This window comes from Lampetra fluviatilis, chromosome 61, assembly GCF_964198595.1.
Source record: "Lampetra fluviatilis chromosome 61, kcLamFluv1.1, whole genome shotgun sequence".
Lineage (NCBI taxonomy): Eukaryota > Metazoa > Chordata > Hyperoartia > Petromyzontiformes > Petromyzontidae > Lampetra > Lampetra fluviatilis.
In genome coordinates, this window is record NC_136335.1 from 4,042,057 (window position 1) to 4,057,780 (window position 15,724).

Sequence of the window (15,724 nt, forward strand, 5' to 3'; positions counted from 1 at the left end):
GTAGTTAACATCTCCTAGCCACCGTGCAACGAGTTGAAACGAGCTGATGAAAATTAGGCAAAACAGCCCGACTTTCAAAAACGACTACGGCATGGATGGGGTTAGAGTGTGGGGGGGAGCGGGGGGGGGGGGCACCAGGACAGACTTCCTGGAGCCACCCGGACGGGCCGGGCCAACCCAGGAGGGGGCTCGGTGGCCCCTCCCCCCGACAACGGCCGGCTTCGTGCGCTCACAGCTCACGTCTTGATTGTACTGCTGATTATTGGCACCATCTGTCTTGTGTGAAGGACAGATGGTGATGGGGGTGGGAGGGAGGAAGGGGGAGGGGGAAGGGAGGGGGGAAAGGGAGAAAGGAGGGCGCCATGGTGGTGAGATGTTGACTACCTCGCCTGGTGTACAGGAGGTCGTGGGTTCGATCCCGACTCCTGACGCCTGCTGCTGCTGTATATTTGGAGTTTGCGTGTCTCTCTCTCTCTCATCATCACGGTGGCTAAGAGATGTTGACTACCTCGCCTGGTGTGCAGGAGGTCGTGGGTGCGATCCCGACCCTGACGCCTGCTGCTGTGTATTTGGAGTTTGCGTGTCTCTCTCATCATCATCACGGTGGCTAGGAGATGTTGACTACCTCGCCTGGTGTGCAGGAGGTCGTGGATTCGATCCCGACCCTGACGCCTGCTGCTGTATATTTGGAGTTTGCGTGTCTCTCTCTCTCCCCGTGGTCGCGTGGATTTTTCTCCAGGTCCTCCGGTTTTTCCTTCGGCATTTAGAATCCACATCATGCGTTCAGAACATTTGGCCGCAATACATTTCCACACCCTTGGTTGAGCCATCATTTGTGATAGCCAGGTCTTACGTGGTAAAATACAAAACAGTTTAATAGTTTAGTTTAAATTTCGATTTAAAGCTTTCGTGACTGCAGGGATTCATCTTCTTGGTTCTTTCGGTAAAGTCACGTAGAAGGGAAATAATAAAAAAATAAAATTAAAACATAATAAAATAATTCTCAGTGAGAATTATTTTATTATGTTTTATTTTTATTCTCACTGAGAATTATTTTATTATGTTTTATTTTTATCATTTTATTATTTCCCTTCTACGTGACTTTACCGGAAGAACCAAGAATATGAATCCCTGCAGTCACGAAAGCTTCAAATTAAAAATATTTTTTGTATTGTTTTATATTTTTTTAATTTTATTATTTCCCTTCTAACCGACTTTACCGACAGTTAGCCAAGAAGATGAGTTTCGTTCACCTTGCTGCGCTGGTGCTGGGCACGCAGCTGGTCCTGCAGCTGCTGCTGCTCGATCTCCATCTCGTCGAGTTGGGCCTGCAGCTGGGCGTCTCGCTCGCCCTGCTCTCCCTGCAGCGACGCGTTGGCCTCCTGCTGCTCCTGCAGCAGCCGCTCCAGCTCCAACACCTCCTTTTAGCGCACGTCCGGGGCAGTATACCAAGTGGGTTAAGACTCCCGTCTGCAAGGGAAGCGTCGGTGTCGTCGTCGGCGTCGTCGTCGTCGGCGTCGTCCCACTTTGCACGCACGTTTTTAAATCCTTTATATTAAGTTCGCTTGCGCGCTTACGACCGTGCAAATCCTTCGGTCGTTTTTTAACCCACTTCCCGTGATCCAATCGAGCTGACATTTTGCACACAGACTCGTTGTGCGTGACAATTAATGTTCGTGAAAAAAAATTACAAAATTTTACACTGTTTAGGGAATTTTTTAAAAATATTTAATTACCAATTGTTTAATGCTGCCAGACAATCATCTGACCCATAGGTGGCAGCCATCTCAAGCCAGAGGACGAGGATTTATAGTGAAAAATTTTGCTTTTACGGGTTAATTTTTTTCTTTCCCCGAGTGCTGCGCCGTTTCCTCCCGCGTCGTGCGAGCGCTCGTTAAATAGGAGTTTGACAAACTTGCCAATGTAGGGGTCTGCCACGGTGGTGAGATGTTAACTACCTTTCCTGGTATATGCAGAAGGTCGTGGGTTCGATCCCGACCCTGAAGCCTGCATAGTTAGAGTTTGCATGTTCTCAGGTGTGATGGATCGGTGCGGTGGTGCGGTGTAGTGGTGCAGTGTGATGGATCGGTGCGGTGGTGCGGTGGTGCGGTGTAGTGGTGCGGTGTGATGGATCGGTGCGGTGGTGCGGTGGTGCGGTGTAGTGGTGCGGTGTGATGGATCGGTGCGGTGGTGCGGTGTAGTGGTGCGGTGTGATGGATCGGTGCGGTGGTGCGGTGTAGTGGTGCGGTGTGATGGATCGGTGCGGTGGTGCGGTGGTGCGGTGTAGTGGTGCGGTGTGATGGATCGGTGCGGTGGTGCGGTGTAGTGGTGCAGTGTGATGGATCGGTGTAGTGGTGCGGTGGTGCGGTGTGATGGATCGGTGGTGCGGTGTAGTGGTGCGGTGTGATGGATCGGTGCGGTGGTGCGGTGTAGTGGTGCGGTGTGATGGATCGGTGCGGTGGTGCGGTGTAGTGGTGCGGTGTGATGGATCGGTGCGGTGGTGTGGTGTAGTGGTGCGGTGTGATGGATCGGTGCGGTGGTGCGGTGTAGTGGTGCAGTGTGATGGATCGGTGTAGTGGTGCGGTGGTGCGGTGTGATGGATCGGTGGTGCGGTGTAGTGGTGCGGTGTGATGGATCGGTGCGGTGGTGCGGTGTAGTGGTGCGGTGTGATGGATCGGTGCGGTGGTGCGGTGTAGTGGTGCGGTGTGATAGATCGGTGGTGCGGTGTAGTGGTGCGGTGTGATGGATCGGTGCGGTGGTGCGGTGTAGTGGTGCGGTGTGATGGATCGGTGCGGTGGTGCGGTGTAGTGGTGCGGTGTGATGGATCGGTGCGGTGGTGCGGTGCAGCGGTGCGGTGCGGCACAGCTACTGTTGCGACGCGCACCTTACGCATGGCGTCCGCATCTTCGGCCACCACCTCCAGCTCCTGCTTGTCCTGCTGCAGCTGAGCGAGGCGGCGCTGCAGCTCCTCATTCTCCTGCTGCAGGCGCCCGCATGCCTCGCCGGCCTGGCGCGCCCGGTCCTGCACGCCCGACAGGTACTGCTGCAGCCCCGCGATGATGCCCTCCAGGTCACGCTTTAGCGCGTCGTTCGCGGCAATCTGGCCTGGTAGGGGGGGAGGCACGGAGGGTTGGGGGGGGGCATCACTCGCAACGACGTCATCGGCAACTTCGTCATCACCACCACCACTACCACCATCAACAACAACAACCGCCATTCGCCACTAAGTGGCGGTGACGTCACCACGACGCTTGTGCCAGGCCATGTGCACCTTGAGGCCACGTGAAGTGTCGAACGCCCGCTGGCAGGAGGTCACGGGGCAGACCCAGCAGGTGCCACGGGTCGACTGACCGAGATGACCGAGATGACTGGCTGATGCACCACCTGTGCCCCCTACTGTACCGGCAAAACAACCTCCTACCTCCTCGCGGTGCCGGACGGGCAACACTGTCGTGGGCAGTGCTGTGGGGGGAGGACCAATGCCCATTGGCCTCTCCCCTCATGGCGTCTGTGACCACCACAGTGGCTAAACGGGGGCTCTGGACGGGTGCGAGGGGCTGGTAACCCCTCCACCTTCAATTAACCACCACTAAACTACGAATTAAACTACCACCATCACCACCACCATCACCACCACCACCACCATCACCACCACCACCACCATCACTACCATCACCACCACCCCCACTATCACCACTACCACCATCACCACCACCACCATCACCACCACCATCACCACCACCACCACCACCACCAGCACCACCACCACCACCATCACCACCACCACCACCACCATCACCACCACCATCACTACCATCACCACCACCCCCACTATCACCACTACCACCATCACCACCACCATCACCACCACCATCACCACCACCACCATCACCACCACCACCACCAGCACCACCACCACCATCACCACCACCACCACCATCACTACCATCACCACCACCCCCACTATCACCACTACCACCATCACCACCACCACCACCATCACCACCACCACCAGCACCACCACCACCACCAGCACCACCACCACCACCATCACTACCACCATCACTACCACCACCACCATCACCACCACTATCACCACTACCACCATCACCACCACCACCACCACTACCACCATCATCACCACCACCACCACCACCACCACCACTACCACGACCACCACCACTACCATCACCACCACCACCACCATCATCACCACCACCACCACCACTACCACCATCATCACCACTACCACCACCACCACCACCATCACTACCACCATCACCACCACCACCACCATCACCACCACCACCAGCACCACCACCAGCACCACCACCACCACCACCATCACTACCACCACCACCATCACCACCACCACCCCCACTATCACCACTACCACCATCACCACCACCACCACTACCACCACCACCCCCACTACCACCACCACTACCACCATCATCACCACCACCACCATCACCATCACCACCATCACCACCACCACCACCAGCACCGCCCCCCGCCGCGCACCCTCCGTGAGCTGCTGCTCCAGGTCCCGGATGTCCTCCGTCTCCTTGGCGATGCGCGTCAGCATCTGATCGAGGCGCTCCTCCAGCTCGCGCTGCTGCCGCGCCATCTCCTCCAGCGCTAGCTCGGCGGCGGCGCTCAGCTCGCGCGCCTGCACCACCCACGCGGCACACACACACACACATACAAAGACCGCCCTCGTAAAGCCGTAACAGACTTTCTATTTAAAGTTTTCGTGACTGCAGGGATTCATCTTCTTGGTTCTTTCGGTAAAGTCACGTAGAAGGGAAATAATAAAATAATAAAAATAAAACATAATAAGGCAGAGTCTGCCTTCTCGACAGACCTGCTCTCCACCTGAAGACGGCTGCTTGCGTTGTGGCCGAAACGTCGTGAGAATTGTATTTTATTATGTTTCATTTTTATTACTTTATTATTTTCCTTCTACGTGACTTTACCGAAAGAACCAAGAAGACCGTAACAGACTGTTGGGGCAAGTGCTGTTCGTGAGCACTGACACAAAAATAAACCCGTAAAAACAAAGTTTTTCACTCTAAATCCTTTATATGCGTGGCGGCTAGAGTCCTCTCGTCCTCTGGCTTGAGATGGCTGCCACCTATGGGTCAGATGATTGCCTGCCACCATTAAGCAATTGGTAATTACATATAAAAAAAACATTTCCTATAAAGTGTAAAATTTTGGAACAAAAATTTTCACGAAAATAAATTGTCACGCACAACGAGTCTGTGTGCAAAACGTCAGCTCGATTGGATCACGGCAAGTGGGTTAAAAAACGACCGAAAGATTTGCACGGTCGTAAGCGCGCAAGCAAGCGAGCGAGCGAGCGAACTTAATATAAAGGATTTAACAAAGACAAAGACCCGCAACTCGTAAAGCCGTAACAGACTGTTGGGGCAAGTGCTGTTAGTGAGCACCTGTGAAGTCCGCCACGGGTGGCCAACACCACGCACGACCGCCTTTGTCTCCCCAGTGGCAATGATTTTACACACCGCATCAGGTACTTATTTGAGGCTGAGTCAACCTAGGGGAGGCCCAGGACCGGTTCAGATAATAGCCACCGGTGTTGGCCGTGAGCGGGACTCGAACTTGGGTCGCTCCATCCAAACCACGCACGCACGACGCGGCTCAAGGCACCGTAGCGTCAACAGCCAGTGAACCGCAGGCTGCCTGCATCTCTCATCGGAGCGGCTGCTACCACAGCGCCACTCGGCTTGGCACGGCGATCTCCTGAGTCTCAAGACTGAAGACATTCACTCACTCGCTCATTCACACTGCAGGAGATGCAAACTCCCACTCACTCGCGCACGTCCACTCACCCGCTCGCACATTCACCAGGCATCGTCTCGTGGAGACCTGGCGCATGGCTATGAACGGATTCGCACTATGAGACGTCTCCTTTACCAGTGGCAAAATATAGTCATAGGTTTTTACCCTTTCAACTGGTACAAAAACTGACACCTTTATACAAGGGATCATGTTTGCAATAACCACAACACAAGCAGTCAAAATGCAAACAAAAAGAAACAACTCTGATGATGATAATGATGTGCACTGTCCTTGAAGTTGATTGGTCCACACCCGAGACAGCTTTTCTTAGAGCCTAGTCTCCATTGGTGTTGGACCAGATGGCGCCAAAAGGCGTACAACTCAAAGACAGCGCACTATCAGAGTATTGAGAACTCGGGGTGAAGCATTTACACTATGAGACCTCTCCTTGACTGCTTGTGTTGTGGTTATTTCAAACATGATCCCTTGTATAAAGGTATCAGTTTTTGTACCAGTTGAAAGGGTAAAAACCTATGACTATAACGGCTTCGTAGTTCAGATAGTTTCATCACGAGTACCGTATACATATTGTTGTTGTTATGAAGCCAGCACGTCGCCAGGAGGGAATCCCCATGCCGCGCGCCGGTTGCTTCCTGCTCACAGCCGCTGTGGTGGAGGAGACTCCGATGGTGGAGACGCTGGCATCGCCACAGACATCGTATTACACGGACGGATAAAAGGATGCACTGACGGACGGACACACGGGTGGGCGGACACATGGACGGACGGACACACGGGTGGGCGGACACATGGACGGACAGATACACGGGTGGGCGGACACATGGACGGACAGATACACGGGTGGGCGGACACATGGACGGACGGACACACGGGTGGGCGGACACATGGACGGACGGACACAAGGGTGGGCGGACACATGGACGGACGGACACACGGGTGGGCGGACACATGGACGGACAGATACACGGGTGGGCGGACACATGGACGGATGGACACAAGGGTGGGTGGACACATGGACGGACGGACACACGGGTGGGCGGACACATGGACGGACAGATACACGGGTGGGTGGACACATAGACGGACGGACACATGGGTGGGTGGACACATGGACGGACAGATACACGGGTGGGCGGACACATGGACGGACGGACACACGGGTGGACGGACACATGGACGGACGGACACACGGGTGGGCGGACACATGGACGGACGGACACACGGGTGGGTGGACACATGGACGGACGGACACATGGGTGGGCGGACACATGGACGGACGGACACACAGGTGGACGGACACATGGACGGACGGACACACGGGTGGGCGGACACATGGACGGACGGACACACGGGTGGACGGACACATGGACGGACGGACACACGGGTGGACGGACACATGGACGGACGGATACACGGGTGGGCGGACACATGGACGGACGGACACACGGGTGGACGGACACATGGACGGACGGATACACGGGTGGGCGGACACATGGACGGACGGACACACGGGTGGACGGACGGCCGCGTGGCCAGGGTTTGAATAGAGCCGTCTCTGCTGCAGCGCCGCTAATTGGGCCGTGGGAGGCGGGGAGCGGATGGCACAATGTGGCCTCTCTCGGGGGAATCGCGCGGATTGTGAGGGAGATCAGCGGTGTGAGCACCGGCACACACAGTGCGATTGCTCACTCACTCGCCCACCCACTCCCAACTCACTCGCTACTCACTCCCAACTCACTCGCTCACACACTCACTCGCCCACCCACTCCCAACTCACTCGCTACTCACTCAGCCGCATCTCCAGTCAATCGCACGCTCACTCGCTCTCACACTCACTCGCCCACCCACTCCCAACTCACTCGCTACTCACTCAGCCGCATCTCCAGTCACTCGCACGCTCACTCGCTCACACACTCACTCGCTCACCCACTCCCAACTCACTCGCTCACACACTCACTCGCTCACCCACTCCCAACTCACTCGCTCACACACTCACTCGCTCACCCACTCCCAACTCACTCGCTCACACACTCACTCGCCCATCCACTCCCAACTCACTCGCTACTCACTCAGCCGCATCTCCAGTCAATCGCACGCTCACTCGCTCACCCACTCCCAACTCACTCGCTCACACACTCACTCGCTCACCCACTCCCAACTCACTCGCTCACACACTCACTCGCCAACCCACTCCCAACTCACTCGCTACTCACTCAGCCGCATCTCCAGTCACTCGAACGCTCACTCGCTCACACACTCACTCGCTCACCCACTCCCAACTCACTCGCTACTCACTCAGCAGCATCTCCAGTCACTCGCACGCTCACTCGCTCTCACACTCACTCGCCCACCCACTCCCAACTCACTCGCTACTCACTCAGCCGCATCTCCAGTCACTCGCACGCTCACTCGCTCACACACTCACTCGCCCACCCACTCCCAACTCACTCGCTCACACACTCACTCGCTCACCCACTCACAACTCACTCGCTACTCACTCAGCCGCATCTCCAGTCACTCGCACGCTCACTCGCTCACACACTCACTCGCCCACCCACTCCCAACTCACTCGCTTACACACTCACTCGCCCACCCACTCACAACTCACTCGCTACTCACTCAGCCGCATCTCCAGTCACTCGAACGCTCACTTGCTCACACACTCACTCGCCCACCCACTCCCAACTCACTCGCTCACACACTCACTCGCCCACCCACTCCCAACTCACTCGCTCACACACTCACTCGCCCACCCACTCCCAACTCACTCGCTACTCACTCAGCCGCATCTCCAGTCACTCGCACGCTCACTCGCTCACACACTCACTCGCCCACCCAATCCCAACTCACTCGCTCACACACTAACTCGCTCACCCACTCACCCATTCGTACGCTCGCTAGCCGGCTCGCTCACTCGCTCGCTCACCCACTCGCCCGCCCGCCCGCTCGCTCGCTCGCGTGTGGTTGACATTCATCTTTGTCGCCTACTGAGATGTGACAGACACAGGATGACACACACACACACACAGGTGTGCCACACACACACAGATGCCAAACCAATGCACGCGCACACACACAGGTGGCATACACATTGGATGCTTCACACACAGATGACAAAGGCGTGTCCCCCACACTGGTGCCAAACACAGATTCCCCCCCCCCCCCCATTAAACAAGTCGTTCGCGCACACAAAGACACACACGTAGCACACAAACACGTCCCATACACACACGTCCCATACACACACGTGCCACACACGTGACACACACACGTGACACACACCGGTGACACACACCGGTGACACACACACGTGACACACACACACGTGACACACACACGTGACACACACCGGTGACACACACACGTGACACACACACGTGACACACACAGATTGCACACACACGTGACACACACAGGTGACACACACACGTGACACACACACACGTGACACACAAACACGTGACACACACACGTGACACACACAGGTGACACACACACACGTGACACACACACACGTGACACACACAGATGGCACACATAGGTGACACACACACAGGTGACACACACACGTGACACACACACACGTGCCACACACATGTTCAATACACACACGTGGCACACACACAGGTGACACACACAGGTGACACACACAGGTGACACACACACGTACCACACAAACACGTTCCATACACACACGTGCCACACACGTGACACACACACAGGTGACACACACGTGTGCACCGGATAAAGTAGCTCTCCCCCGGGGCAAACAGCAGTCTGCCCCCGTAGGAGCGCGCCGAGTGAAAACGGCCCCAAGGGGGTCTTGGCTACTGGACGCGGTACCGTTATGGGTGAGGGTGAGAGGGCGCGTGAGACCACGTGTGCGTGCGATGGTGCGTGCGCGCGATGGTGCGTGCGCGCGATGGTGCGTGCGTGCGATGGTGCGTGCGTGCGATGCGTGCGTGCGTGCGATGGTGCGTGCGTGCGATGGTGCGCGCGATGGTGCGTGCGCGCGATGGTGCGTGCGCGCGATGGTGCGTGCGTGCGATGGTGCGTGCGTGCGATGCGTGCGTGCGTGCGATGGTGCGTGCGTGCGATGGTGCGTGCGTGCGATGGTGCGTGCGTGCGATGCGTGCGTGCGATGGTGCGTGCGTGCGATGGTGCGTGCGTGCGATGCGTGCGTGCGATGGTGCGTGCGTGCGATGGTGCGTGCGATGGTGCGTGTGATGGTGCGTGCGTGCGATGGTGCGTGCGTGCGATGGTGCGTGCGCGCGATGGTGCGTGCGTGCGATGGTGCGTGCGTGCGATGGTGCGTGCGATGGTGCGTGCGTGCGATGGTGCGTGCGTGCGATGGTGCGTGCGTGCGATGGTGCGTGCGATGCGTGCGTGCGATGGTGCGTGCGTGCGATGGTGCGTGCGATGGTGCGTGCGTGCGATGGTGCGTGCGTGCGATGGTGCGTGTGATGGTGCGTGCGTGCGATGGTGCGTGCGTGCGATGGTGCGTGCGTGCGATGGTGCGTGCGATGGTGCGTGCGATGCGTGCGTGCGATGGTGCGTGCGTGCGATGGTGCGTGCGATGGTGCGTGCGATGGTGCGTGCGTGCGATGGTGCGTGCGATGGTGCGTGTGATGGTGCGTGCGTGCGATGGTGCGTGCGTGCGATGGTGCGTGCGTGCGATGGTGCGTGCGATGGTGCGTGTGATGGTGCGTGCGTGCGATGGTGCGTGCGATGGTGCGTGCGATGGTGCGTGCGTGCGATGGTGCGTGCGTGCGATGCGTGCGTGCGTGCGATGCGTGCGTGCGATGCGTGCGTGCGTGCGATGCGTGCGTGCGATGCGTGCGTGCGTACCCTAGTCCCGTGGGGAGCATGCTCGTCTCCCCTCTGATGCTGCTCCCAGCTCCACTCGCTGCTGCTGCTGCTGCTTCTCCTCCTGACACTGACGCCTCGCTCGGCACTGCCTCACCCCAAGCGCGCTCATCTCCCCCTCTCCGCACCCACTGACTCCCTCTCTCCGCTCAAATCTGCTAGCGCCCCACCCGTTAGAGGCGTCTTCCCGTCAGCTGACAGGAAGAGCCGCGGTTTTCCGCCTGGCGAGGGAGCTCGCAAGCGGACAGGCAGACTTCCTCCTCATCCCTGGCGCTCACATGGCCCAGTCACTCACACACACACCACTCACCACATTCATCACACACACTACACTCGCCACACCACACTCGCCACACCACACTCGCCACACCACACTCGCCACACCACACTCGCCACACCACACTCGCCACACCACACTCGCCACACCACACTCGCCACACCACACTCGCCACACCACACTCGCCACACCACACTCGCCACACCACACTCGCCACACCACACTCGCCACACCACACTCGCCACACCACACTCGCCACACTACACTCGCCACACCACACCACACTCGCCACACCACACCACACTCGCCACACCACACCACACTCGCCACACCACACCACACTCGCCACACCACACCACACTCGCCACACCACACCACACTCGCCACACCACACCACACTCGCCACACCACACCACACTCGCCACACCACACCACACTCGCCACACCACACCACACTCGCCACACCACACCACACTCGCCACACCACACCACACTCGCCACACCACACCACACTCGCCACACCACACCACACTCGCCACACCACACCACACTCGCCACACCACACCACACTCGCCACACCACACCACACTCGCCACACCACACCACACTCGCCACACCACACCACACTCGCCACACCACACCACACTCGCCACACCACACCACACTCGCCACACCACACCACACTCGCCACACCACACCACACTCGCCACACCACACCACACTCGCCACACCACACCACACTCGCCACACCACACCACACTCGCCACACCACACCACACTCGCCACACCACACCACACTCGCCACACCACACCACACTCGCCACACCACACTACACTCACCACACTACACTCACCACACTACACTCACCACACTACACTCACCACACTACACTCACCACACTACACTCACCACACTACACTCACCACACTACACTCACCACACTACACTCACCACACTACACTCACCACACCACACCACACTACACTCACCACACCACACTACACTCACCACACCACACTACACTCACCACACCACACTACACTACACTCACCACACCACACTACACTCACCACACCACACTCACCACACTATACTAAACACGCACCACACTCGCCATACTCGTAACACACTCACCACACCATACTCACCATACTCACCACACTACACTCACCACACCATACTAAACACGCACCACACTCACCACACTCACCACACCACACTCACCACACCATACTAAACACGCACCACACCACACTCACCACACCATACTAAACACACACCACAAAACACATACACCACACTCCACACTAAACATGCACCACATTACATAAACCCCACACTACACATACACCACACTAGACACTAAACACGCACCTACACTACTACACACCACACTACACATACACCACACTAGACACTAAACACGCACCTACACTACTACACACCACACTACACATACACCACACTACACACTAAACACGCACCTACACTACTACACACCACACTACACATACACCACACTAGACACTAAACACGCACCTACACTACTACACACCACACTACACATACACCACACTAGACACTAAACACGCACCTACACTACTACACACCACACTACACATACACCACACTAGACACTAAACACGCACCTACACTACTACACACCACACTACACATACACCACACTAGACACTAAACACGCACCTACACTACTACACACCACACTACACATACACCACACTAGCACACTAAACACGCACCTACACTACTACACACCACACTACACATACACCACACTAGACACTAAACACGCACCTACACTACTACACACCACACTACACATACACCACACTAGACACTAAACACGCACCTACACTACTACACACCACACTACACATACACCACACTAGACACTAAACACGCACCTACACTACTACACACCACACTACACATACACCACACTAGACACTAAACACGCACCTACACTACTACACACCACACTACACATACACCACACTAGACACTAAACACGCACCTACACTACTACACACCACACTACACATACACCACACTAGACACTAAACACGCACCTACACTACTACACACCACACTACACATACACCACACTAGACACTAAACACGCACCTACACTACTACACACCACACTACACATACACCACACTAGACACTAAACACGCACCTACACTACTACACACCACACTACACATACACCACACTAGACACTAAACACGCACCTACACTACTACACACCACACTACACATACACCACACTAGACACTAAACACGCACCTACACTACTACACACCACACTACACATACACCACACTAGACACTAAACACGCACCTACACTACTACACACCACACTACACATACACCACACTAGACACTAAACACGCACCTACACTACTACACACCACACTACACATACACCACACTAGACACTAAACACGCACCTACACTACTACACACCACACTACACATACACCACACTAGACACTAAACACGCACCTACACTACTACACACCACACTACACATACACCACACTGACACTAAACACGCACCTACACTACTACACACCACACTACACATACACCACACTAGACACTAAACACGCACCTACACTACTACACACCACACTACACATACACCACACTAGACACTAAACACGCACCTACACTACTACACACCACACTACACATACACCACACTAGACACTAAACACGCACCTACACTACTACACACCACACTACACATACACCACACTAGACACTAAACACGCACCTACACTACTACACACCACACTACACATACACCACACTAGACACTAAACACGCACCTACACTACTACACACCACACTACACATACACCACACTAGACACTAAACACGCACCTACACTACTACACACCACACTACACATACACCACACTAGACACTAAACACGCACCTACACTACTACACACCACACTACACATACACCACACTAGACACTAAACACGCACCTACACTACTACACACCACACTACACATACACCACACTAGACACTAAACACGCACCTACACTACTACACACCACACTACACATACACCACACTAGACACTAAACACGCACCTACACTACTACACACCACACTACACATACACCACACTAGACACTAAACACGCACCTACACTACTACACACCACACTACACATACACCACACTAGACACTAAACACGCACCTACACTACTACACACCACACTACACATACACCACACTAGACACTAAACACGCACCTACACTACTACACACCACACTACACATACACCACACTAGACACTAAACACGCACCTACACTACTACACACCACACTACACATACACCACACTAGACACTAAACACGCACCTACACTACTACACACCACACTACACATACACCACACTAGACACTAAACACGCACCTACACTACTACACACCACACTACACATACACCACACTAGACACTAAACACGCACCTACACTACTACACACCACACTACACATACACCACACTAGACACTAAACACGCACCTACACTACTACACACCACACTACACATACACCACACTAGACACTAAACACGCACCTACACTACTACACACCACACTACACATACACCACACTAGACACTAAACACGCACCTACACTACTACACACCACACTACACATACACCACACTAGACACTAAACACGCACCTACACTACTACACACCACACTACACATACACCACACTAGACACTAAACACGCACCTACACTACTACACACCACACTACACATACACCACACTAGACACTAAACACGCACCTACACTACTACACACCACACTACACATACACCACACTAGACACTAAACACGCACCTACACTACTACACACCACACTACACATACACCACACTAGACACTAAACACGCACCTACACTACTACACACCACACTACACATACACCACACTAGACACTAAACACGCACCTACACTACTACACACCACACTACACATACACCACACTAGACACTAAACACGCACCTACACTACTACACACCACACTACACATACACCACACTAGACACTAAACACGCACCTACACTACTACACACCACACTACACATACACCACACTAGACACTAAACACGCACCTACACTACTACACACCACACTACACATACACCACACTAGACACTAAACACGCACCTACACTACTACACACCACACTACACATACACCACACTAGACACTAAACACGCACCTACACTACTACACACCACACTACACATACACCACACTAGACACTAAACACGCACCTACACTACTACACACCACACTACACATACACCACACTAGACACTAAACACGCACCTACACTACTACACACCACACTACACATACACCACACTAGACACTAAACACGCACCTACACTACTACACACCACACTACACATACACCACACTAGACACTAAACACGCACCTACACTACTACACACCACACTACACATACACCACACTAGACACTAAACACGCACCTACACTACTACACACCACACACACACATACACCACACTAGACACTAAACACGCACCTACACTACTACACACCACACTACACATACACCACACTAGACACTAAACACGCACCACACTACACACACCACACTACACATACACCACACTAGACACTAAACACGCACCTACACTACTACACACCACACTA

The 15,724-nt window shown here is 54.8% G+C and overlaps 1 protein-coding gene across 1 annotated transcript in view; it reads right to left on the minus strand.

Moving 5' to 3' along the window:
- Positions 1-15,724, minus strand: part of LOC144951235 (uncharacterized) — a 129,991-nt gene that overhangs the window by 86,134 nt on the left and 28,133 nt on the right. Inside the window, exons 11-13 of the mRNA XM_078881385.1 lie at positions 4,525-4,672; positions 2,885-3,105; positions 1,254-1,421 (exon numbers count right to left, since the gene is read on the minus strand). Of these exons, the coding sequence (XP_078737511.1) occupies positions 1,254-1,421; positions 2,885-3,105; positions 4,525-4,672 (537 nt within the window). The remainder of the gene's footprint in view (positions 1-1,253; positions 1,422-2,884; positions 3,106-4,524; positions 4,673-15,724) is intronic.